The following is a 27,333-nucleotide window of genomic DNA, read 5'->3' on the forward strand; positions in this document are numbered from 1 at the left end:
ATATATGGCTCTGAAGATTGAATGATGAGAAAGAAGATAGTCACATTCCAGTTATAGATTTGGAGACAGATCTAACAGTCCTATCAAATGAAAGAAAACACAGACAGTCATAAAGTGGATTGACTGCTTTTTTGAAATTATCTGGCTCTTGCCATCTGATGCAAGTAGACAATGGATGAAAATAGTGCAATATACTTTATTGTACATAGTATACACAGTCTGTGTTCCTTTAGTAATTTTTGTGGAGGAACATACAAAGTGCATAATAGAGATGCCCTGAAACTCCTGGTGTAACATTTTCATACTCTTGAAATTTTGGCTTTCAGGTGATGCATGAAGTTCTGCAGGCACCAGCCCCTAACCCATGTGTAGAAGTTGGATGTTCGTATATGTGCCTCTTAAGCCCCAGCAAAAAAGGAAGCTGCCATTGCCCGCCTGAATCTGTACTATCAAGTGATGGAAAGACCTGCATTCCATTAAAGGAGTCAGCATTCATGTTATTGGGTGGCCAGACAGATGTTACACAGGTATTACTTTCAATTGGATAATAAAGAGAATGGTAGCTGCAAACCAGTGAGGGGTTGCTACCGGTTGGGCCCAGTATGGCAAACCAGTAGTAGTGGTGAGAGGCTCTGCCCACCCTCCAAAATGTCGTCAAAAAACACTCTGCAAATGCGCAGAAGTGTTACCCCTGCGCTTCCGTTTCTGAACTGGTAGCAGAGGTAAATAGAACCCACTACTATTGCAAAATAATTTTCCCAAATGAAATGTTCTTACAGCTGTTTAATATGCTGGCACAGCAAAGTGGCTTCTATTTGAATTTTCCTTAGTAACAAGTACATTTATTTATTGATTTGATTTGATTTGATTTGATTTGATTTGATTTGATTTGATTTGATTTGATTTGATTTGATTTGATTTGATTTGATTTGATTTGATTTGATTTGATTTGATTTGATTTGATTTGATTTGATTTGATTTGATTTGATTTGATTTGATTTGATTTGATTTGATTTGATTTGATTTGATTTGATTTGATTTGATTTGATTTGATTTGATTTGATTTGATTTGATTTGATTTGATTTGATTTGATTTGATTTGATTTGATTTGATTTGCCGCCCCTCTCCGAAGACTCGTGGCGGCTCACAACAATAATAAAAGAGTGTAACATTAAAACAAATCTAATATTGAAATAAAAATATATTAAAAACCCAGCAGTTAAAACCATACAACACATATATACTAAACATAAAATATAAAAGCCTGGGGGAGATGTCTTAGTTCCCCCATGCCTGGCGATATAGGTGGGTCTTGAGAAATTTGCGAAAGACAAGGAGGGTGGGGGCCATTCTAATCTCGGGGGAGTTGATTCCAGAGGGCCAGGGCCGCCACAGAGAAGGCTCTTCCCCTGGGGCCTGCCAAACAACATTGTTTGGTCAACGGGACTTGGAGAAGGCCAACTCTGTGGGATCTTATCGGCAGCTGGGATTTGTGCGGTAGAAGGCGGTTCCGGATGTATTCTGGTCCAATGCCATGTAAGGCTTTAAAGGTCATAACCAACACTTTGAATTGTGACCGGAAACTGATCGGCAGCCAGTGCAGGCCACGGAGTGTTGTAGAAATGTGGGCGAATCTGGGAAGCCCCATGATAGCTCTCGCGGCTGCATTCTGCACGATATGAAGTTTCCGAGAGAGCGTTGCATTAATCAAACCTCGAGGTGATGAGGACATGAGCGACTGTGAGCAATGACTCCCTTTCCAAATAGGGCCGCAACTGGTGCACCAGGCGAACCTGGGCAAACACCCTCCTCGCCACAGCCAAAAGATTGTGTTCTAATGTTAGCTGTGGATCGAGGAGGACGCCCAAGTTGCTAAATTTCTCTGAGGGGGTCAATGATTCACACACACACCCCAGGGTAATGGACGGACAGATGGAATTGTCCTTGGGAGGCAGAACCCACAGGCACTCTGTCTTGTTTGGGTTGAGTTTGAGCCTGTTGACACCCATCCAACAGCCTCCAGGCACCGGCACATCACTTCCACTGCTTTGTTGACTGGACATGGGGTGGAGATGTATAACTGGGTATCATCAGCATACTGATGATACCTCACCCCATGCCTTTGGATGATCTCACCCATGTAGATATTAAATAGCAGAGGGGAGAGGACCGACCTCTGAGACACCCCACAAGGGAGTAACGTAGAGGTCATTGACTGCGGGTTAATTTTTACAAAGCACTCCTGAAAACATAACACACACCTTTCTCAAAAAAGAGTGACACTGTCAAAAGTTAGCCACTTTTGTTTTTACACCTTATTGAAATTCTGTTGGAAAGTGATACTTGACCCCTTGTAGTCAAGCGTTACAGAGATAAATGGAAGCTCTTGTATGGTATTTTTAGCATCGCACAAGGTAGCAAAAGCTGTATGGACTTCTGCTATGATCGGATTGTCTTAGAGCAGATGGCTGAATGCCCTTGTAAACTGAAATTATTATAATAATGTTGTTTCTAATATTGAACTCTAGGTCTACCTGAAAAAACTGCGTTCCACAGCTGGGCAGACTGCTCTTCCCGAGCACAGCAGTCTCCCCTTGAGTAATGTAACTCACCTGATGGCTGTAGACTACTCTCTACGCAGTACTGCATTGTACTTCTCAGACTTAAATGACGACTTCATAAAGGTCCTGGCTATTAAAGATACTGGAAGAGCTTCTGTGAAGAAGATTCTGCCAGTCAAGGGCACCGTGATATCACTTGCACTGGATTGGCTAAGTGCCAACATCTATTGGATTGACAATAAATGTTAAATACTCTGTTTATGCCTGAGGTAACTGTTACTAGGGAAAATATGCTAATAGCCAGCGCCTGATTGGTTAAGGTGCTGACAGCTTGTTTTGGGCGGGAGAAAAAATAGTATAAATACAGCCGGTTTTCCCTTGCCCAGCTGAGACGTGTTCCAGCTGATTGTCACTTGCAAAAAGAGCTTAAATAAAGAACCGTCTCGTAGCTGTGTCTCAAGACTCTTCACCTGGTGACGAGAGAAGAACGAACCTACGCCTGCTGAAATGGAATCCCTGGCCGTCGGGAGTGCGCCGGAATACTTCGACCCGGAGAAGTCTACTTGGGATGCCTACCTCGCTAAATTCGACGTTTTCCTCGAGGCTGCCGGCATGAGAGACGCGATCGACGATCGGAAAAGAGCGATTTTCCTGAATTACTGTGGAGCGGAAATGTTCGACCTCGCACAGACACTCACCGACCCGGCGCCAGCGAATTCGGTTTCCTGGGACGCTTTGAAAACGAAGCTTTCGGCTCACTTCAAGCCAACAAAGCCGGCGATCGTCTACAGGCACCAATTCTCCAGAATGGGCCAGACTGAATCCGAGAGCATCAACCAATTTGCTACGCGCTTGAGAACCGTGCTGTCAAAATGCCGCTTCGAGAACCCGGAAGCACGCCTAATAGATGCTCTTATCTTCGGCATGCGGAATGCAACCGTCAGAAACAAACTCCTTACTGAGGAAGAACATTCCCTGCAACAAGTCATCAAACTCGTTCAAACAGCCGAGGTGGCTGAGTCTGCGGCAAAAGAGCTGAAACAGAACGACAAGCAAGAAGTCGTGGCCCACATCTCCTCCCCGAATCAACAGGCCGACTCTGCGAATGCAATCAAACCGTCTACAAGCTCTGAAAACGACTGCTGTTTTATCCGACAAGCTTTTCCTCGACCTTTCAAGCAATCGCAACAATCTCTTCCTTGTTCTGGCTGCCGTGGCAACCATTCCCGTCACCGTTGCCCATTCCGAGATTCAAATTGCCACCGTTGTGGTCGCCGAGGGCACATCGCTGAGGCTTGCCGAGCCTTCCTACCGGAGGAAGCTTTCTCAACTCCTCGGGCTCCACGCTTCCAAAATCAACCGCGCGAAAACAAGGGGTTCAAACCTTCTAGTCGCTACAATTACTCCAACTCTAACCGCGACTACTTAGGAGGTAACAGTGGAATTTCCATTAACAACACTGTAACTGCTAACAGATCTAAAATTAACATTTCTTTACTTTTAAATTCTCAACCTTGCCAGATGGAACTAGACACTGGCTCTAGCTATAGTATTATGCCTTGGTCTAAGGTCAAAATGTATATGCCTCATGTTAACATAACTGATTTATTGTATTCTAATGTACTTATTAAGGATTTTCAAGGGAAAATTATACCTGTTTTAGGCATGTTACCTGTTCCAATTGTACACAAAAAATTTGCAGCTACCCTACCTTTACTAGTAGTGTCAGGGCCCACCCACTCACTTTTAGGATTAGACTGGATGTCTCCCCTTGGAATAGAGATATCTGGCATTCATAAAATATCTAATACTATGGTTCCAGATTTCGTCAAGGAATTTCCTGACGTTTTTAGTCCAGCTTTAGGGTCTTATAAAGGGCCCCCAATTTCGTTCTCCATTGATCCTAGTGTTCCTCCTATCCGACTCAAACCACGTAGGGTTCCCTTGCCTTTGCTTCCTAAACTTGACGCAGAACTTGATAAGCTCAACCATCAGGGTATTTTGGTCCCTGTAGACCAAGCTCCATGGGAAACCCCAATTGTGACTCCTCTTAAGCAGGATGGCTCCCTGCGAGTGTGTGCAGACTATAAGTCCACTCTAAATAAGGCTTTAAAACATCATCCCTACCCAATACCTGTAGTGCAACATTTACTCCATTCCCTTGGGGAGGGTAACCTATTTGCAAAGATTGACCTCGCGCAAGCTTACCAGCAGCTTCCCGTAGACGAGCCTACCTCTTTAGCCCAGACTATTGTTACCCATAGGGGAGCTTTCAGATGCACCCGCTTACAGTTCAGGGTCAGTGTGGCACCAGGAATTTTTCAGAGTTTTATGGAGCGCTTATTGATAGGAATTAAGGGAACCTTGCCTTATTTTGATGATATTCTTATTTCGGGAAGGTATCAAGCCCAGCTAAACTCAAGAATACGGGAGGTGTTAACTAGGCTTAGAGACAAGGGGCTTAAGGTTAAACCTGGAAAATGTGTTTGGGGTACAAAGTGTGTCCAATTTTTGGGATATAATATAGATGGCGAAGGAATCCATCCTACATGCGATAAAGTCAAGGCAATACAAGAGGCCCCAGAGCCTAAAAATAAGACAGAACTGCAGGCTTTCTTAGGCCTCCTTAACTTCTACTCTGTTTTTTTAAAGCAGAAGGCCACAGCGGCAGAACCACTACACCGTCTATTGCAGAAAGAAGTCCCATGGAGTTGGGGGAACAGTGAGAGTAAAGCCTTTTCTCAAATAAAAAACCTTTTAACATCCAAAAGTGTAGTGGTACAATACAGTACTTCACTTCCCCTACGCCTCACCTGTGACGCTTCACCTTATGGAGTGGGTAGTGTTTTGGCTCATGTGCTGCCTAACGGCACTGAGGCCCCTATAGCATTTTTCTCTAAAACACTGTCAAGCGCAGAACGGAACTATAGTCAACTTGACAGGGAAGCTCTGGCATTGGTAGCAGGTGTTAAAAAATTCCATCATTATATTTTTGGTAGACATTTTGAATTGATTACAGATCATAAACCGTTATTAGGACTCCTAGCCCCAGACAAACCAACTCCACCATTCATGTCCCCACGATTGATAAGATGGGCCATTTTTTTATCTGCCTATGATTATACCTTAACTCACAGGGGAGGGACTAGTATTAACCATGCGGATGGCCTTAGCAGATGTCCTCTTTCTGAGTTAGTACAAGACCCTGCCCCCTCTGCGGACGTATTGCTCATTGAGTTAGAGGATAAACCCCTGACTACTGCCACGGAGGTGGCAGAACATAACAAACAAGACCCTATTCTTATGAAAGTAGTAAATTGTGTGCTACGGGGGTGGGATGCCGACTGTAATGGGCCAGATATTGTGGAATTCAAAAACAAAAGGTTGGAATTATCAATTGTTAAAGGTTGTTTATTATGGGGTGACCGGGTCATCATTCCCAAAACTTTAAGACAAAAAGTGTTAAAAATGCTGCATGTAGGACATCCTGGTATTGTAAGGATGAAGGGCTTGGCAAGGGGCCATTTTTGGTGGCCAGGACTTGATTCTGAAATTGAGAGATGGGTGGCAAGGTGTGACCCCTGTCAGGAGTCTAGGCCAAGACTCCCTAAAACCACTCCAATGGATTGGGACCAACCAAAAGGGCCTTGGTCCCGAATTCACATAGATTTTGCTGGCCCCATTCAAACTAAGTATTTCCTAGTAGTGGTTGATGCATTGTCTAAATGGGTTGAGATTATTGTCCTGCCAAACATTACAACATGTGCTACCATAAGAGCTCTACGCCATTTGTTTGCCACACATGGCTGCCCAGATGTAATAGTTTCTGACAATGGGCCCCAGCTGACTTCCAGGCAATTTGAAATGTTCCTGGACCAATTAGGAATCAGGCATGCGCTCATATCTCCTTTTTCCCCGTGGGCTAATGGATTGGCTGAGAGGTATGTGCGTGTTGCCAAGGAGGCTTTAAGAAGGGCTGGCCCAGGGGAAGTGCAAGAGCACTTAGATGAATTCCTATTGGCTCAACATATAACCCCAAATGCCACAAGCCGTAGAAGCCCTGCTGAAATTCTTATGGGCAGGAAACTCAGGTCTACTTTAGATAGATTGCACCCCATGTTCTGTACAACTAATGTTATGCCTGTTGATTCTGAGAGACACATGTTTATTGGGCAGTGTGTATTTGCTAAGAATTTTGACAAAGGCCTTAATTGGCTCAAAGGGACTGTACTGCAACAAAAAGCTCCAAAAACTTTTGAAATATTGTTACACGATGGCCGAGTTTGGACTAGGCACATCGACCATCTGCGTAAATGCCCTGAATCCGAACTGGATAGGACTGCAGAAATTCCAACAGGAAACAACGCAACACCAGCCGAAATCGAATTGGAAATGGACTCACCACTTCGTTGCAGCTCGCCCAGCCCATCGACCTTCCCTACGACAGCCGAGAACGATGTGGTGCCCACTTGTTCTGTTCCAGAGACTGGAGCTCAGCTAGGCCCGCTGGAGGTCCCAGAAGGAACCAACGATCCGACATCCTTCCCCGCCAACAGCGGAGATCCAAATGAACTGCGCAGGTCAGCCAGGACAATACAAAGACCGCAGCGATTGGCTGACTATGTCACATGGCTCTCTGTGTAATTGTATGTTTTTTTTTATCTGAAAAGGGAGGGGTGTTAAATACTCTGTTTATGCCTGAGGTAACTGTTACTAGGGAAAATATGCTAATAGCCAGCGCCTGATTGGTTAAGGCGCTGACAACTTGTTTTGGGCGGGAGAAAAAATAGTATAAATACAGCCGGTTTTCCCTTGCCCAGCTGAGACGTGTTCCAGCTGATTGTCACTTGCAAAAAGAGCTTAAATAAAGAACCGTCTCGTAGCTGTGTCTCAAGACTCTTCAATAAATATGCATCTGTCCAAGTGGCAGCCTCAGAAGGCAAATATAGGCACGTGGTACTTAGCGATGGTCTTTACAACCCAACCACAGTGGTGGTCCATCCCCCAACTGCATCCATGTGCATTGTGGATTTAGGTGGTGAACACGGCCTACCCGATCCCACGATAGAATGTGCTGCTATGGATGGGAGTAGGCGGAGAATAATCTGGAGGAGATCCCTGATCCCTGTGGGTTTAACAATAGTGGATGCTGGCACTTGGCTCTATTGGGCTGACCAAGGTAAGCAGTCTAATGTGTGGATCAAATTCTCTGGGTTCAGCTCGTTTCCCTAGCACATGAAACAAAACTGGCCATACTCCTAGACTAGTACATGTTCTTCTTTTTTAATAGTACTTTTATTAAGAATTGTAATCACAATAACAAAAACTAATACAAACAACAAAAAACCTTAACGAATAATAAAAGGTGCAAAAAAGAAAGGGAGAAATGGAAAAAAATAAGAGAGTTAGAAAACAAATATAAAAATGACTTCCCGCATTCTATACAATTTAAAACCCTGCTGTTCTGTTCGGGTCGTATGTGACCCGAAGCCAAGTTTGAGTCCCTGTAAAAAATTTTCCCTGCATATCTGAAACTTGAAATTTCATGACTTTTCATCATTTCAGGGGTTCTCTCTATGAGAATTTTTTTGGGGGGGTGGGGGGCTTAGTTTTTGCTGGGCAAAAAAAGTTCCTAATGTTATGTTCGGGTCACATACGACCCGGACCGAAAACACTTCATTTGAAGTGCTTATGTTTGGTCAATTTGAAAGCTTTTTTCACTTGGAAAGTAGTCTGAACATTTCTGCACACAATGATATGAAAATTGAAATGAAAAAATTAATCCTTATTGGTTTATTTTGCACATAAATGTGCCCCCCCCGTTTTTGTAAATTATTTTTCAATTTATGGATAGTTTTGCTTGCAAAATCCATTCTATTTTACTGGAGTTGGTGTGGGATTGGTAGCTTGAACATTTCTGAATATAAGAAAAATATAAAGGAACTGAAAAAAATGATTCTTACTGGTTTTTTAACATCAGAAATAAGGCCTCCCCCCCCCCCTCGGCTGCTTGCAATCATTTTCACTTTTTATTTTTTTATGCTCCAAATCCGAAATATTCTTTAAAATCTTAGGCATTCATTTACTCAATTTAACAATGCTGGTCATCAAAAAATATTTTTGGGGTGGTGGCTAATTGTTTTCTGGGCAAAAAAAAATCATAACTTCAAATCTGTTTCTGTTCGTATATGACAGGACCAAAAATATTTTTTTTAGGTACTTGAATTTAATCTTTTTGAAAACTTTTTCAACTGGAAAACTAGTTTGAACATTTATGAACATAATGATATGAAAATTGAACTGGAAAAATTGAGACTTATATTTCTATTTTGATCAAAAAGCCCCTCCCCCCATCCTTTCTGAATTTCGTGTCAATTTATATTTTTTAAGGCTACAAATCCCTGAGGAATTTCCCCCCAAAAGGTTTGATATACTAAATTGAACATTTCTGAACATGAGAAAAATATAAATGAACTGAAAAAAATGGTTCTTATTGGTTTATTTTTGCCACAAAAGGGCCACCACCACCCCCGGCCTTGCTGTGTGCCATTATTGTCACTGTTTATACATATTTGTCTATAAATATTTGGAATATCCTTTTGAAAATCAACCACATTGTAGCCAGATAACTAATTTTATGAAAGAAATCCATTTTACTAAAAAAAAGTATGTAAGTTTGAAATTAACAGCATAATTTTTATATAAATTGAAATAAATTTATATGCAAAATAAACCAATATGCATCAATTTTTCCAGTTCAATTTTTATATCATTATGTTCAGAAATGTTAAAGCTACAAATCCCACACCAACTTTAGCAAAATAGAATGCATTCTGCTAGCAAAACTATCCATAAAGTAAAGACTATTTCACAAAAACGGGGGGGAGGCACATTTATGTGCAAAATAAACCAATAAGGATTAATTTTTTTCAGTTCAATTTTCATATCATTGTATGCAGTAATGTTCAAGCTACCAATCCCACACCAACTTTAGTAAAATAGAATGGATTTTGCAAGCAAAACTATCCATAAATTGAAAAAAATTCACAAAAACGGGGGGGGGGCACATTTATGTGCAAAATAAACCAATAAGGATTAATTTTTTCATTTCAATTTTCATATCATTGTGTGCAGAAATGTTCAGACTACTTTCCAAGTGAAAAAAGTTTTCAAATTGACCAAACATAAGCACTTCAAATGAAGTGTTTTCGGTCCGGGTCGTATGTGACCCGAACATATCACTAGGAACTTTTTTCGAACAGAATACAAGGGTTAAAAAGTAACTTTTATCCCCTTCTCTTAAAATGCAACCAATGATGCCTTCTGGCCATATCCAATATCTTATCTGTAATCAAATCCATTCGAAATCTCATAATTTCTGTCCTGTTTCAAGAAAAGTTCATAAAGGATGATGATGATGATGATGATGATGATGATGATGATGATGATGATGATGATGATGATTAATATTATTATTATTTATATTAATATTATTATTTATATTATTATTATTATATTACTATTACTATTACTATTATTAATTGGATTTATATCCTGCCCCTCTCCAGTGATATCAAAGATAACATATCTATTTCATTTTGATCAAACATCTTGTGCAATTCCTTCTTCCTATTGTATTACTTTGCTAACTAGGCTCTTTTTCCTGTAGCCAAAGGTTCCGTGGAAAGCATTCGTCTAGATGGCTCCGGGCACAGAATCATTGAGGGAGGAATACATGGCCTTATGCTCTTCGCAATAGGGGATGGAATGATGTTCTGGACAACAGCAACACGCAGTCGTAAGCAAGCTTAAGCTAACGCAAACCCTATAGGACAGTGATTGCAAACTTATGGCACGGGTGCCACAGGTGGCACGTGGAGCCATATCTGCTGGCACGCGAGCCCTTGCCCTAGCTCAGCTCCAACGTGCATGTGGTTGTCAGCGAACTGATTTTTGGCTCACACAGAGGCTCTGGGAGGGTGTTTTTAGCTTCCAGAGAGCCTCCAAGGGGATGGGGGAGAGCATTTTTACCCTCCCCCAGCTCCAGGGAAGCCTGCAGAGGACGAAACACCAGCCTACTGGGCCCACCAGAAGTTTGGAAACAGGCCATTTCCGGCCTCCAGAGGCCCTCGGCGGAGGGAGCTGTTTTGACCTCCCCAAGCATTGAATTATGGGTGTGGGCACTCACGTGTATGCAATAGCGCACGCGCACAGTCTTAAGGCACCTGAGGAAAAAAAGGTTTGCCATCACTGCTATAGGAATTCCCAAGGAAGGGGGAAGCACTCTGTCACCGATAGCAGTAGCACTTAACGCTTTATGGTGCTTTACAGCCCTCTCTAAGCGGTTTGAAGAGACGAGTATATTGCCCCCAACAATCTGAGTCCTCATTTTACTCACCTTGGAAGGATGGAAAGGCTGAATCAACTTTGAGCCTACTGAGATTCGAACTGCCAAATTGCAGTCAGCCGGGGTCAGGAGAAACAGCTTGCAGTACTACACTCTAACCACAGCGCCACCATAGCTCAATCCTAATGTATTAAGCAGTTTGTCACTTGGGACATTTACTTAAGTCAGAACAATGACATGTCACAGAATCAAGGGAAACAGATATCAGGTTTTTATGTCAAGACTTATACAATGAATATTTTGTGAGTTCAGATTCAAAACCTGCCTCCAGCCATATTAATACAATACAGTGACACCTCGTCTTACGAACCCCTCGTCATACGAACTTTTTGAGATACAAACCTGGAGTTTAAGATTTTTTCGCCTCTTCTTCCCAACTATTTTCACCTTATGAACCCGCTGCTGCCGCTGGGATACCCCACCTCTGGACTTCTGTTGCCAGCTGAAGAGCCCGTTTTCGCAATGGTGGGATTCCCTTGAGGCTCCCCTCCATGGGAAACCCCACCTCTGGATTTTGCGATGCTGCAGGGAAATCCCAGCAGGGGAATCCCACCAGTGCGAAAACGGGCACTTTGGCTGGCAACGGAAGTCTGGAGGTGGGGTATATATTATTGGCAAGTGTTCATTTAATGTTCAGTGTTTAGTCTAGTTATTAGCCTGTTATAATGTAATGTGATAAAGATAGTCCTCAACTTACAACAGTAAGTTGTAAGTTAGTTTAGTGACCACTCAAACTTACGACGACATTTAAAAACTTGACTTGTGGCAGTTTTTCACACTTGTTGCAACATCCTCATGGGTCACATGATTAAAATTCAGATCCTCCTTGCCAACTGACTTATATTTATGATGGTTGCAGTGCCCCAGAGTCATGTGATCAGATGTTGTGAGCTCCTGACAAGCAAAGTCAGTGGGGAAGCGGGGAAGTTAATAACTGCTTTACTACCTTAACAACTGCAGTGATTCACTTAACAACTGTGGCAAGAAAGGTCATAAAATGCGGCAACAATCACTTAAAAATGGTCTCTCCTATTCACAGAAATTTTGGGTTCAATTGTGGTCATAAGTTGAGAACTACTGGTATTGCATCCCAATAGAAATTAATAGGTTCTAGCCAGTGGCAAAATTGATAATATTTGATAATAATCAAGTGTTATGTGGTATTTTGTAAATTGATAGCAATCCTCTGTGTAGCAGCAAAATGTTTTCTCAAATCTGATTACATTTTTTCCTAACAGGTGCAATAAAGGTGTGGTATAGTCCACAGGAAATAGTAGAAAACTGGTGGTTTCAAACAAAACAGAAACTTGTGGATATAAAGATCTACAGCAAACTATACCAACAAGGTAAAGTTCATTATAACTTTGAGAAGTCATAGGGCAGGGGGGTCAAACTCAAGGCCTGTGGGCCAGATCCAACCCACGAGGCAGTGGAAGTGATGTGCCAGTGCCTGGAAGCTGTTGGGGCCTGGATGGGTGTCAACAAACTCAAACTCAACCTGCATAAGATGGAGTGGCTGCGGGTTTTGCCTCCCAAGGAAATTCCGTCCATAACCCTGGGGGGGGATTATTGACCCCCTCAGAGAGAGTTCGCAACTTGGGCGTCCTCCTCGATCCACAGCTCACATTAGAGAAACATCTTTTAGCTGTGGCGAGGGGGGGGTTGCCCAGGTTCGCCTGGTGCACCAGTTGCGGCCCTATTTGGACCGGGAGTCACTGCTCACAGTCACTCATGCCCTCATCACCTCGAGACTCGACTACTGTAATGCTCTCTACATGGGGCTACCTTTGAAGAGTGTTCGGAAACTTCAGATCATGCAGAATGCGGCCACGAGAGCTATTGTGGGGCTTCCCAGATTCGCCCACGTTTCTACAACACTCCGTGGCCTGTACTGGCTGCCGATCAGTTTCCGGTCACAATTCAAAGTGTTGGTCATCAACTATAAAGCCCTTCATGGCACCGGACAGGGTATCTACGAGACCGCCTTCTGCCGCACGAATCCCAGTGACCGGTTAGGTCCCACAGAGTTGGTCTCCTCCGGGTCCTGTCAACTAAACAATGTTGTTTGGCGGGCCCCAGAGGAAGAGCCTTCTCTGTGGCGGCTCCGACCCTCTGGAATCAGCTCCCTCCAGAGATTAGAACTGCCCCCACCCTCCTTGCCTTTCGTAAACTCCTTAAAACCCACCTCTGTCGTCAGGCATGGAGGAACTGAAACATCTCCCCCTGCCTATGTAGTTTTTTATGTATGATACGACTGTATGTATGTTTTTTATATATTGGGGTTTATTGCTTTTTAGCCTTTTTAAATGTATTATTGTTATTTTAGATTCTAACTATTAGATTTGTTATTATATATTGTTTTTATCATTGCTGTAAGCCGCCCCGAGTTTACGGAGAGGGGCGGCATACAAATCTAATTAATAATAATAATAATAATAATAATAATAATAATAATAATAATACTTAGATGTGGACCATGGGGCTGCCCTGAAAACAGCAAAGGACTGGCCCACGGTGCTTGTGGCAGCGAAAATGGGCTCCCGAGTTCTGTTTTCAACTGCCATGGTCTCCTGCAATGTTCTGCCAGTGAATGGCAATGCGGCCCTTCCAAGCTCCATTTTTACCGACAGAGCATTGCAGGAGGCTGGCAGTCAAAAACCTCAGGAGTCTGTTTGCACTGACACAGCACTTGGGACATCAGAGGCGCCCCAACACGAGTGATGTCAAGCTGGCCATGCCTGCCCTAGCCACGCCCACCCTGGCTCCCCCGAGGTCAAACATAACCCTGATGCAACCTTAATGAAATTAAGTTTGATACCGCCATCATCGTGGGATACTTGGACTACATTGCCCAATACCATTCTTTGGTACCTTTTTGGCAAAGTAAAAGTTTTAAGTTTTAGACCTACCAAAAGTGGGATGTTCTCCAAGCATCAATCCTGAACAAGGATGTAACCGCCATTGTTTGGATTGAGAGCCTCTCTCTCCCCTAGGCATATAGGCTAAGTGAGACCCTCCTGGAAAACATACCGTCTGGAAAAAGATTGACTATTTCATATATTGACTTATTCTAGGTGTTGAAATTGGTGAGGTGGTGTCAGAATATCTCCCCAAGCCAACAGCATGCCAGCCAGATTGCCAAGTAATTGCTTCCTTGTTGTTATTGTTAGTTGCAAAGTCATGTCCAACCCACCGCAACCCTCCAGGCCTTCCTGTCCTCTACCATCCCCCCCACAGAGACCATTGAAGCTCCTGCTATCTATGTTAGCATTCCAATTAACATCTGAACAATAAATCAGAGTCGAAACCTTGGCCTCCTTCTGTTCTGCCTGACTGGCTCAGGCAATGCGTAATAGTCCAAGGAAAAGAAATCAAACACACACATGCTCTGCTAATCAGCAAACTTGTATTAAATAAACAAAAATGGGTTACTCAAAACAGTTCTTAGTGTCCAAAAGCAATGATAGTGCTTCGGCCTGACAGACTGCTTCAGTGAGTCCATCCAGCCAGTTCATTCTCTGTAATTCCCATTCTTCTTTTGCCCTCAAGCTTTCTCAGCATTAGGCTCTTCTCCAGTGAGTCCTTTCTTCTCATTAGGTAGCCAGAATATTTGAGTTTCATCTTCAGGAGCTGGCCTTCTAAAGAGCAGCCAGGATTGATCTCCTCCAAGGCTGACCGGTTTGATCGCCTTGCAATCTAAGGCAGTGTTTCCCAACCTTGGCAACTTGAAGATATCTGGACTTCAACTCCCAGATTTCCCCAACCAGCGAATTATGGGAGTTGAAGTCCAGATATCTTCAAGTTGCCAAGGTTGGGAAACACTGATCTAAGGGACTCACAAGAGTCCCTTCCTTGCTTTATCATGTTCTGCAGTGGGAAACAGAACTGAAGCAATTATTTTCTGTCTTGTGGTTTCCAGGGAGGAATGGTTGTTCGGAAAAGCACGGGGGATGCAGTCAGATCTGTTTACCAAATCCGCATGGACGAAGCTGCTGGTGCACCACCGGGTACATTTTAGAACGCAGTACTCTGTGCATCAAAGCCGTGAAATGCTCGGAGCCTTTTCATGCCTGCTTGGACCACACCAAATGCATTGTAAAAGAGCAAGTCTGTGATGGGAATCTTGATTGCCAAGATGGATCTGATGAGATGAATTGTGAGTATGAAAACCTGTATTGAAACAATCAGAGAGATGAATGCAACAGAAACAGCTCATTAATACCTGAAGGATGGATATGTTGTTGAAATGGATTTTTGTTAAATGTTAAAAATCAATTGTTTATTTAACACAAATGCTTTTTATAAACTTCTGAATGTTGGATAGGCTGATTGCATTTACTGAAATAAGGTGCTTTCCCTAGTACTGTACAAACAAATGCATATCAGCTCTCCTCGGCTCTCCATTCATAATTTAAGCAGCTTCATGTATATCCACATTAACGTTTTTGAAATCATAGTGACTTGAAATCATCATAATCATTTTGAAATCACAAGACTTCTTTTCTTGTTTTTTTTAAAAAAGGTTTAAGTTATCTAAAATTTAGATTCTAAATAATCAGAGCGTTAATAATTTATACAATAGTTCTATAATGTAGCACCTGCCTTTTACGACAATGTAATGAAACAGTAATTTAAAAGGAAAAGCAGGAGAAGGATATTCACATTAGAAGGGTGCACTTACTACAAGATGGGGTTTGAAAATAAATGGCTATTTCATAAAATAGCCTGCTTTAATTCAGTGACCATTTCATAGTAAAATCAACACCTTCTATGACTACCAGCTTGGGGAAAGAACAAATGGCTGTAGTTTCCACGTAACAATAGTTACTCAGAAATTAATAGGGGATTAGCGCATCAGATTTTTAAACCTCCCATCAAATTTCCCGGTTCAAGTTGTTTTGTTTTTGTATCAAATGTCTAAAATAGTACATTAGTCAAATCTAAACATACTGTGTGACATGTTTAAATTACATAGTCATTTTTGTTCCTCTCCCTGGAAATTGTAGCCATATAAACAAGGGATTAACATCTCTCAACATTCAGTATCATATTTAAAAATGCAGTTCTCTGCAATTTTTTCAGAAAGGTAGAGTGATGCCAATATAATATGAAAAAAGGGATCAAATCAAAATCAGATCTTTTTTTTTCACCATCCTGGACCAGCACAAATAATTAAACATTAAAATAAAACAAAACAGAACCAAACAGAACAAGGCATAGAAATAGATTGCAGTTGATGGTAAAAAAAAATAAACCAGTGAGTCACATTGGATGGCTTAGAAGTCAAATTAATTTAATTAAATTAAAATCAATAGGTGGTCAAGGTCTGCCTAATTTTACAGACAGTATAACAAAATTTAGCTACCTTCAATCATATTAATCCAACCATAACAGTTTTACATAAAAATGATCAGAGTTTCCAGGATATTTAGTCAGGTAAGGTGTTATGAGTCTGAAACTCTATAGAAGGGACAATAAAAGGAATGAAGGTAAATAAACTTCAGTGAAAGGTGATCACATCTGAACTGGGGAAGTCAGTTTGTCAAACTAGCTGAAATGCAAGCATTGCCTATTTTTAAAGGTTATATGTATGCCACCATACACCTTTATTTATCAGACAATGAAAGTGTGATGGCTTAGCTTTTAGTTTTTTTAACTTTAGGAGCCTCCTGACCCCCCAAACTAAATTTAGGCAGCTCATAATCTAAAAATAATAAAAACACAATACAGAAGAAAACAAGATGGAATTCAGTTGCTCAATATAAAAAATATATACATTAAAAACACATCCAACAAGGGGTTCCACCACTTTAACCAAATGCCTTGGAGAAGAACCGGTGGGTCTGCAGCACTTTAGAGAACATCAAACATGGAAGGAGTCCACAGGTTTCAGGTGAGATCTTGTTCCAGAGGGACAAGTAGACACATTCCCTGGGTACCAGTAGGTGGCACTGTTTAATTGAAAGAACCCTGAACGTGCTGCCTTAGCTGGTATGTACCATCTAAGCCAGTGTTTCCCAACCATGTCAACTTCAAGATATCTGGACTTCAACTCCCAGAATTCCACAGCCTGCATTTGCTGGCTGGGGAATTCTGGGAGTTGAAGTCCAGATATATTTAAGTTGCCAAGGTTGGGAAACACTGGATCTAAGCAACAGAATAGGACAGTTTTTCCACTAACCTGGACCTGTCCCTATGCCCTACACCTAACTTTTGAGTAGGCATTATAGGGGTTTTGGGGGGAGGAAACCCAGCTAACTCTTTCTGTTAAGAACCTTTGGCCAGCTGCAAAATATTCAACCGTGATTCTGCTGTACTCAGAAGTGATGTATGTAAATGATGTTCTCTACTGACAGGTCACTACATTGTCAATAAACCCCAGGCAATAACTCCATCCTGGACAACACAGCTGCCAACAAAACCCTTCCATGAAAAGAAAACTCTGGCACCCATCAAAATCCACACAAAGAAACCTGTCACTAAAAAGGCTCATGTGCAACCACAGACAAAACACAAGAGTACTACTGTTACTGTCTCTAAAAGTGCAACAACAACTACTACTACGCAGATCCGTACTTCAAGAAGAAGGCAAAAACCTACACGACCTGCAGCAGGGATATGGCAACACCCCTCTCTGGTGCAGGGGGTCAAACAAAATGACTTAGGGTCACATGCTTGTAACAGTGACACCTGCAACATGAGAGGAGACTGTACTGTGGAAAACCATAGAATAAGGTGCAGTTGCATGTTGGGATATAGTGGTGACTACTGCGAAAAAGAGAAACCAAGGTCTATGGCTGGTTCCGTTGTTTTGAGTATCATTACTGTCTTACTACTTGTTATGGGAGCTGCAGGGATCTTTATCTACTTTCGGAGGCAAAGATCACGTCTAAGGTAAGCTTGGTTATCCTCTTTCCTTCTTTCAAATTAACCCATGTTCAGTGGGGAAAATAGGCAGGTGCAATACATTTCTCTGCTTCCAGATCTATCTTGGAATTAATGTCTGTTTTTCTGTATTTCCCCTTTGAAGGACTAACATTTTGGGATTAACGACAATTGGTGTTTGACGTTAGAGTGTAATTCTACTAACCGTAACTTCGTCACTCTCTTTTTATTTTTATTTATTTATTTTATTTATTTTGTCAAACAATTATAAGGTGGTAATTTGTACAAATAAAACATTAGATAAGTAATGATAAAAAAGTAACAAAAGAAGACAATAGGACAGGGACGGTAGGCACAGTGGTGCGCTTATGCACGCCCCTTACAGACCTCTTAGAAAGGGGGAGAGGTCGATTGTAGATAGTCTAAGGTTAAAGGTTTTGGGGTTAGAAGTAGAAACCACAGAATCAGGTAGTGCATTCCAGGCGTTGGTTACTCTGTTGCTGAAGTCGTATTTTTTTGCAGTCAATTTTGGAGCGGTTGATATTTAGTTTAAATCAATTTCGTGCTCGTATGTTGTTGCGGTTGAAGGTGAAGTAGTCATTAACAGGTAGGACATTTTGGTATATGATTTTATGAACTATAATTAAGTCGGAACGGACACGACGGAGTTGTAAGTTGTCTATTCTATACAATGCTTACTGTATTTATATTGCATTTTTCTGCAAGGAATTTGGGATGGGTGGCATTTAAAATAAATTGTACTACCTTGCTCTATTGGTCAAGTGAATCCTGCCTGATAAGATTCTTCACATGTGCTACCGATTGCATTTTTAGTCCTACTTGAGTAGATATTCATCTAGTTAGGAGTGCATTTGCTGCTAGAAAGTATGACGCTATAAATTTGGAGGTAGACCACCCAGCAAGCAGAAAGTTATACTAAGCATTATGAAGACTAAATAGGCCTGAGATTGTCTGTTGAAGCTCTTGGAATGCTATCTAATTCAAAACCCAGTCCTATCCAGTCAGTATACTTGCACTTAGAGCATATACACCAAAGACAAATTCCTTGTGTGTCCAATCACACTTGGCCAATAAAGAATTCTACTGTACTGTACTGTATTCTACCCTACCCTACCCTATTCTACTCTATTCTATTCTATTTTCAGGTGACTGTTGACTTATGACAATAAACATTTAGTTTCATGTTGAATGTGACCCATGTATCTGAGGGGCCTAGGAGGCAAGGTTTTTCTGTCACGGCACCTATCCTATAGAATTCAACATAGGAGATTCAACAGACCCCAACCTTGTTAGACTTTGAAGACTTTGAAGTCCTGACTGTTTACTCAGGTCCAAGATGTTAGCTGAGTTTTTCCTAGGAATAGAATAGAATAAGGTGGATTTCTAGAGGCAAGCTGTTCCACTGGTTAATTGTCCTCACTGTTAAGAAGTTTCTCCCTAATTCCAGGTTGCTTCTCTCTTTGTTGAGTTTCCAACCATTATTTCTTGTCTTGCCCATTGGTGCTTTGGAGAATAATTTGACCCCTTCTTCTTTGTGGCGGCCCTTCAAATACCGGAATATTGCTATCATGTCACCCTAATTCTTTTTTTTTTTAGATTAACCAAACCCAAATCCTGAAGTTGTTCTTCCTATGTTTTAGTCTCCAGATGACATGAGATTTAGTCTCATCTTAGTTGCTCTTCTCTGAACTTTCTCCGAAGTCTCAACATCTTTTTTGTAGTATGGTGACCAAAATTGGTTGCAATATTCCAGCTGTGATCTTACTAGGGTTTTTATAAAACAGTACTGATCTTGATTCTGTGCCTCTGTTTATACAGGAGGTGTTGCCTATGTTAGTATGCCTCAACTGTGTGTTTCGCTGTTCTTGATCTGTGGTTATTTTTGCTGTTGAACACATTGTAGTTCATGGAGTATTGACCTATGTGTAGGACTATGAAGGTATCTTGAAATAAACAACAACTATGGTCTTTATGAGGCAGTTGCCAACATGATATTGGAAATGTGGTAATGGGACTAATGCTAATGTAAAATTACAACTCTGAAAAACAACCTGGCATTTAAACTGTTGTACACATTAGAATTCTGTCTCTCTTTCTCAAAGGGCATCCAGTACGGAATCTGATAAAAAATTGGCCATCTACCAGAAGGATAATCAATCTGACAGCTTTGTTGAAGATGAAACGTGCATCAATGCTGCTTATGACCCAGGCCAGGTAACAGCTTCTAACATTTTAAAGTCTTATTTCAGTCCCAAGCACATACACTTGGTAGCTTTCTCTATAATCTTGAATGAATTATAGCACCTTTATATTTAAATATAATTTAAATAATTTACTGCGGTCAGGAAGTAGGGAAAGCAAGTAGAATGCTTGGCTGCATAGCTAGAGGTATAACAAGCAGGAAGAGGGAGATTGTGATCCCACTGTATAGAGCGCTGGTGAGACCACATTTGAAATACTGTGTTCAGTTCTGGAGACCTCACCTACAAAAAGATATTGACAAAATTGAACGGGTCCAAAGACGGGCTACAAGAATGGTGGAAGGTCTTAAGCATAAAATGTATCAGGAAAGACTTAATGAACTCAATCTGTATAGTCTGGAGGACAGAAGGGAAAGGGGGGACATGATCGAAACATTTAAATATGTTAAAGGGTTAAATAAGTTCCAGGAGGGAAGTGTTTTTAATAGGAAACTGAACACAAGAACAAGGGGGGGAAATCTGAGGTGAGTTGGGGGAAAGATCAGAAGCAACATGAGAAAATATTGTTTTACTGGAAGAGTAGTAGATGCTTGGAACAAACTTCCAGCAGCCGTGGTTGGCAAATCCACAGTAACTGAATTTAAACATGCCTGAGATAAACATATATCCATCCTAAGATAAAATGTAGGAAATAGTACAAGAGCAGACTACATGGACCATGAGGTCTTTTTCTGCCGTCAATCTTCTATGTTTCTAAATATTTAAATATAATTTATAAGTTTATAACATAATTTAAATATTTGAATATAATTTAAAATCAAGGATAGTAACCTGTGTGCAGTTTTTTTGAGTTGAAAAGTTTTAGAATCACAACCTTTCTTTCCCTATAGAAATTGATTTTGAGACTGATTGAAGGATAGTTTGCTATTTAAATTAACTGTGTCTTATTTTGCAAAGCTGGTAGAGTTTCTTTATAGATTGTGCTTGATTAGATAAAACGAGCATGCAAACACATACAATGGCTGCAGGATCTTGCAAAATGAAGAAAAAAAATCTAAACAGGCAAAGAATATAATATAAAATGTTGACTTTTGGTTTTTCCCACCCAATAGGAAATGGTAACTCCTCTGACGACAAAGACAAGCACAGATTTGTAAGGAAAACGAACTATGTGAACTATAAACCTTTTTTCCAGCTGGAAACCAGCGATGATTGTGCAGAATTTCAGAATGGGAATTTCTCAATGTCGTATTTATTATATTAACACTCAGTCTTTTACTGTTCATTTTAAATAGCATTTTTAAAAGCTATTTAAATAGCCTTTTAAAAGCCAGCTGAAAGTAGCAAACATGGAGAGATTCTGCTGATAGCATGAGTTGGATTCTGGTTTTACAGTGAGGTGGAGACCCAGTGAAATGAATTGCAATCACTTCTAGAGGCCAAACGGCGTATCTGGATCTAGTCCTCAACTAGCAGCACTTACCCAGTTGGCAAGCTGTATAGTACTATGCCTAGAGTCACATATCAGCTTTGCAAATAAAGGATGATATATGATTGTATGAAAAACCGAATGCAAAATAAAAACTTTGGCTCAAATGATTTTAAGATCCTACAAGAATTCAGCCCTTTGAATGATATGATTTGTGTCCCAGACCTGCTAAATTTTACTAATCCCTCTTTCACAGGCTTTTATGAATTCATGAATTTAGATGCAAGACGCAATGCGAAGCATCTCTTGTGATTTTTCCCTTTCATTAAAATATCAAATAGCATTTCCTTTCATTTTTGCAGGTGTATTTTTTTGGAAAGATTTATATTTACACTGGTCGCTACTTTCCATTCTCCCTTAATGGTTTACTGTGGTTTAAGTGGAAAATTCTTTGAAAAATTCCGTTTTCCCTCTACTGAATAGATTGTAGCATAGTTTTTCCCCCCCTGCTTGTATGCATATGGATTCTGTTGACTAAAAAGGTTCTAACATTTCTATTTAGAGATAAGGCTATATATGTGTATGTGTGTGTGTGTGTGTTTGTATAGCCGGAACAACACTTTTTGGCTGGTAGAACCTGGTCTTCCTTTCTCTTTTCTTCTTAGAGCCTTTGGCACTGAGTAGCATTGTCCCATCATGAAATCTTGGGTGGATTTTCCAGTTCTTCCACTAATGACTGCTTCATGGCTCTTCATTGAATTAGCAACATTCCTGGGAATTTTTGCCTAGGCCAACTCAGGATCATCATGTAGCATTGCTCTTTATAATATCTTTAAAAGCTTATAATGTGCAGAAGAATAGGTGATTTGGTAAATGAAGAAGAGGGGATTTTTCTCTCCAACTTTATTATCAATCCATAGCAGCATCAAACTACACAGTTGGTAGAAGATTGTAAAGCATTGCCAGGAGGGGGGGGATATGGAAGAAAACACCACATTTCAAACATAAATACTCTAGAAAATGTCCAGAGATACTTTACTAGAAGAGCCCTCCACTGCTCTTCTCGCAACAGAATACCCTATGCAACTAGACATACAATCCTAGGTTTAGAAAACTTAGAACTACATCATCTAAAACACGACCTAAGCATAGCCCATAAAATCATCTGCTACAATGTCCTTCCTGTCAACAGCTACTTCAGCTTCAATCACAAAAACACTCGAGCACACAACAGATACAAACTTCGACTGCCTGAAATACGACTTTAGTAACCGAGTAGTTGATGCATGGAACTCACTACCAGACTCTGTAGTATCATCACCTAACCCCCAAAACTTTACCCTTAGACTATCCACTGTTGACCTCCTAAGAGGTCAGTAAGGGGCGTGCATAAGTACACCAGAGTGCCTTCCATCCCCTCTCCTAATGTTTCTCTTTTACTAGTATCATAAATATAAATATTATTATATCTTTGTATACTACCAATACGTACTCAACAAAATAAACAAACAAATGAATAAAATACTTCGTGGGGGCATTACCGGAAGTAGGATTTTCACCCTGGGTTGACCCTAATAAAGTAGCATCAGTGTCATACTCAGCATGTATAGTTTCTCCTATGAAACCAGCCTTGCCTGTGAAAGTACACAACTATATATTTGAAGAGCTTACACCATCCAATTAAATGTTCTTTATTGGAAAAAGGCATAAAAGTGTATCTGCCCTGCCCTTTCCTTTGTGTACAAGATGCTTTCAAAGTATAAGAACAGTTCCAGAGTTCACTTCCTTATTGACTTACTGTTGTTATCATGGGACCATCGGTTGCTTGGTATGGAAATAGGCAACAATCATTAGAGAATCTTTTCATGATCAGTATTTATATACTTTATTTTATTTTTATTATTTATTTATTTATTTTGTCGAACGTATAGGATTGTAGTTTGTATAAGCATAACATAAGTAGTAAATAATGATAAAAGAAGACAATAGGACAGGGACGGTAGGCACAATGGTATGCTTATGCATGCAGTGTGATGGAAGTTATCCTGTTCTACTCAAACATGTTTTGTAAGTGCACTGCTATTAGAGTACTGGTCTTTTCCAGTCATGTGAGGTGGCTTGGGAGCTGCACTGTGTTGGTATTACAACTTTAGTACATTTCCCATGCTAATGTCCATCTATTGATTGTCTTGCTAAGTAGTCCTCCCTCTGGAGCATGAATGAATAGATTAGAATTGTTACTGTTTTAACGCTGAGATAAACCCCATCCATGTAAAATTGTTAAGATTGTTTTACTATCAAGGAAGTGCTGTTTTAATACTTCATCATTGTCCACACCCACCTTGCTCCTGGGATACAAATGCAAATGTTGGTTTAAGCAAAGCACAGTAAACAGAAAGAAAGGATTAGTCTTAGTCCTTAGCTCCCAGTGACCAATTAGAGCCCACAGGGTTGGCTTTCTTTGGGTCCCATCGACTAAGCAATGTTGGCTGGTAGGGCCGTGGGGAAGGGCCTTCTCTGTGGTAACACCAGCTCTCTGGAACCATCTACCTCCCAAGATCCATACTGCTCCCACCCTACTGGCTTTCCGAAAAGCCTTGAAAACCTGGCTTTGCTGGCAGGCCTGGAGACTGTGAGCAATTGATGCCACTTTATTTCTGGCCATAGTGAGATTGTATGACATGGTATGATTCTAATAATGGAATTTAAAACTTTTTAAATATTATTTTTATTATTGTAAGCCACCCAGAGTCCTTTGGGAGTGGACGGCATAAAAAATAAGTAAGTAAGTAAGTAAGTAAGTGAGTAAGTAAGTGAGTAAGTAAGTAAGTAAGTAAACAAGTCCTTAGTCCTAGCAGAAATGCTGGTTGAGTGTAGTATATTTAGCCTTGCGAGGACTATTCTTAGATATTTTATTCAGTTAGTTAGTTAGTTTGTCAAACATATACGAGATAACAGATATAAGTATATACATGGACATGAACACAGAAAATGAGTACCCTGTTTCCCCGAAAATAAGACAGCGTCTTATATTAATTTTTGCTCCCAAAGATGTGCTACGTCTTATTTTCAGGAGATGTCTTATTTTTTTTTCAGTGAAGAAGAATTCACATTTATTGCTGAACAACAAAAAAAGAACATTCATTATATACTGTACAGTAGTTGTCATCACAAACCAGCATAACCAGACAAACTGAATCCTATCCAGAATTTCTTACTACTACCGTACCATTATTTCCATGTACAACAATTATACTTTCTTCAAACATATGTTATATATGTTCTGTTCGGGAATGCTGCAAAACGAAACGTCTCCTACGTCTTATACTAGGCAATTCTATGAAACCTCTCCTATGTCTTACTTTCGGGGGTGACTTATTTTCGGGGAAACAGGGTACAAATAAATGGGGACAATAGGACAGGGACGGTAGGCATGCTGGTGCACTTATGCACGCCCCCTTACAGACCGCTTAGAATGGGGTGAGGTCCACGGTAGATAGTTTAAGGTTAGATCTATGGGGATTTGAGGATGTAACAAGAGAGTCAGGTAGTGCATTCCAGGCATACCAAGACTGTCGTGTGCTATCTCTGGTTTAAAAAGGGTTTAAACCAGTAAGTCACATTAAAAAAAAAAAACCAGTTGACTGTAGAACTTAGTATGAGCTACTTCGCCATCTTAGCTACTTAACATGGGTTCACTCTCCCAAAAGGAAGGGGAACTCTCCTTGAATATCTGGCCCACAACCCCAGGATTTTTGGGCATGTATTTTTCTCAATCCCATTTTCTATTAGAGGAGTTGATTTAATTAGAGGTGTTTAAATTGGGATTTTTTGTACATGAAACATAGGTGCATTTTTGCCAAGCTATAGGTAATTTCCCCCTTCTCTCAGCCCTTTTCCCTGCCTCTCCTGCCAGAGGATAACCCGGTGCTTTTAACAGTGGGCATCTTCTACTATCAAGGCAAAATGATTCTGCGTTACCAACATTTTATTCAGAATTCTTATGAATGAATGAGAGAGACTTATGCCTGTGGTATACGAGGGGCATATTTCAGCTGAGCTGCTATCAGATCCAAAATCCATTGACTTTGGACTCCTGCCAGTTATGTAACTCTAAAAAAAATCTATTAACAACACACAAGGATTCTTTTTGTTTACAAGCATCTGATATCTCAGGGACCGCCTTCTGCCACACAAATCCCAGCGACCGATTAGGTCCCACAGAGTTGGCCTTCTCCGGGTCCCGTCGACTAAACAATGTCGCTTGGGGGGTCCCAGGGGAAGAGCCTTCTCTGTGGCGGCCCCGACTCTCTGGAATCAGCTCCCTCCGGAGATTAGAACTGCCCCCACCCTCCTTGCCTTTCGTAAACTTCTTAAAATCCACCTTTGCCGCCAGGCATGGGGGAATTGAGATATCTCCCCTGGGCCTATACAATTTATGCATGGTATGTTTGTGTGTATGTCTGCTTAATAACAGGGTTTTTTAAATGTTTTTAAATTATTAGATTTGTCATGAATTGTTTTATTGCTGTTGTGAGCCGCCCTGAGTCTGCGGAGAGGGGCGGCATACAAATCTAATAGATAGATAGGTAGGTGGGTAGATAGATAGATAGATAGATAGATAGATAGATAGATAGATAGATAGATAGATAGATAGATAGATAGATAGACAGATGATAGATAGATAGATAGACAGACAGACAGACAGACAGACAGACAGACAGACAGACAGACAGACAGACAGACAGATAGATAGATAGATAGATAGATAGATAGATACTACTTTTAATGCTACCCTGGGGTTGGACTAGGAATTACTAAGGGAAGTTGAAAATAATGTGTGTAGCTACAAAAACATGTTTTTCCATAAAGGAAGAAGGCTTTTAAAAAGCAATGAGTATATGGCTGTGATAATGCCTCAGTATTAAAACAAAGGTGATTTTTAGAATTCAACATTTTCTACTTTTACAATTTATATCCATTTTGAAGGTTACAGCCAGATGGCCACGTGAAAGTCCAACCTGAAAGCCTTTGAGGTAGCAGAGGATTAAACTTATCCATTTGTCTATTCTGTGATAGTAACAAGACCAGGAGTCCGTGTATTTCTTAGCATTTGAGTGTGAGACAAGTTGAGGAAAGGTGGGAGTGTTATGTGGAGGATCTAAGATGGAGACACACTGCTTATTTTCCATTATTGTGGTTGCCATCCCAAACATGCATACTTTTGTCTAGAAAGCTTACAACTACAACATCTTAAACATGATCTAAGTATTGCCCACAAGATCATATGCTGCAACGTCCTGCCTGTCAACGACTACTTCAGCTTCAACCACAACAACACAAGAGCACACAACAGATACATGCTTAATATTAACCGCTCCAAATTGGACTGTAAAAAATAAGACTTTAGTAATCGAGTTGTCGAAGCATGGAACTCATTGCCGGATTCCGTAGTATCTTCCCCTAACCCACAACATTTTACCCTCAGACTATCCACAGTTGACCTCTCCAGATTCCTAAGAGGTCAATAAGGGGCATGCATATGTACACTAGCGTGCCTCCCGTCCCCTGTCCTATTGTCTCTCCTATATCTCATATATACTATTTTCTATTCTATTCTTCTTATACTACTCTCATTATATCCTCCTATTCTCTAATTGATATATTCTATTCCTAAATTTTCACTTCTATTCTTTCTCCAATATATTTTACTCGAGTATAACCTTTATAACCTTCATTGTGTATTGTTGTGCATTGGACAAAATAAATAAATAAAATAAATAAACAATGCAACTGACTTTATGAAGTCACATGTCTGCAGCACTCTT

The 27,333-nt window shown here is 40.7% G+C and overlaps 1 protein-coding gene across 2 annotated transcripts; it reads left to right on the forward strand.

Annotated features, from left to right (window-relative positions):
• The first annotated feature begins 298 nt into the window (after window positions 1–298).
• LOC139156022 (LDL receptor repeat-containing protein egg-1-like) lies at window positions 299–21,856 on the forward strand. 2 transcript variants are annotated; one of them, XM_070731386.1, is made up of 7 exons: window positions 299–527; window positions 10,232–10,360; window positions 12,208–12,315; window positions 14,889–15,125; window positions 17,326–17,863; window positions 19,978–20,089; window positions 21,189–21,856. In XM_070731386.1, the coding sequence occupies exons 2-7, from the start codon at window positions 10,306–10,308 to the stop codon at window positions 21,231–21,233; spliced, it is 1,095 nt and encodes a 364-aa protein (XP_070587487.1). In that variant the 5' UTR covers window positions 299–527; window positions 10,232–10,305; the 3' UTR covers window positions 21,234–21,856. The 2 variants fall into 2 exon arrangements, with proteins under 2 accessions (XP_070587487.1, XP_070587485.1); XM_070731384.1 differs by lacking the exon at window positions 299–527 and adding an exon at window positions 2,860–7,741.
• Window positions 21,857–27,333: the final 5,477 nt, after the last annotated feature.

The sequence above is a fragment of the Erythrolamprus reginae genome, unplaced genomic scaffold, assembly GCF_031021105.1.
Source record: "Erythrolamprus reginae isolate rEryReg1 unplaced genomic scaffold, rEryReg1.hap1 scaffold_231, whole genome shotgun sequence".
Lineage (NCBI taxonomy): Eukaryota > Metazoa > Chordata > Lepidosauria > Squamata > Dipsadidae > Erythrolamprus > Erythrolamprus reginae.

Excerpts from the sequence above, each read along its gene's own strand:
- LOC139156022 (XM_070731384.1), top strand. The coding sequence starts at position 7,579 with ATGTGCATTGTGGATTTAGGTGGTGAACACGGCCTACCCGATCCCACG. Across the intron at positions 12,316-14,888 it reads CAGCAAACTATACCAACAAG|GGAGGAATGGTTGTTCGGAA; the intron begins GTAAAGTTCATT and ends TGTGGTTTCCAG. Across the intron at positions 20,090-21,188 it reads CTGCTTATGACCCAGGCCAG|GAAATGGTAACTCCTCTGAC; the intron begins GTAACAGCTTCT and ends CCCACCCAATAG.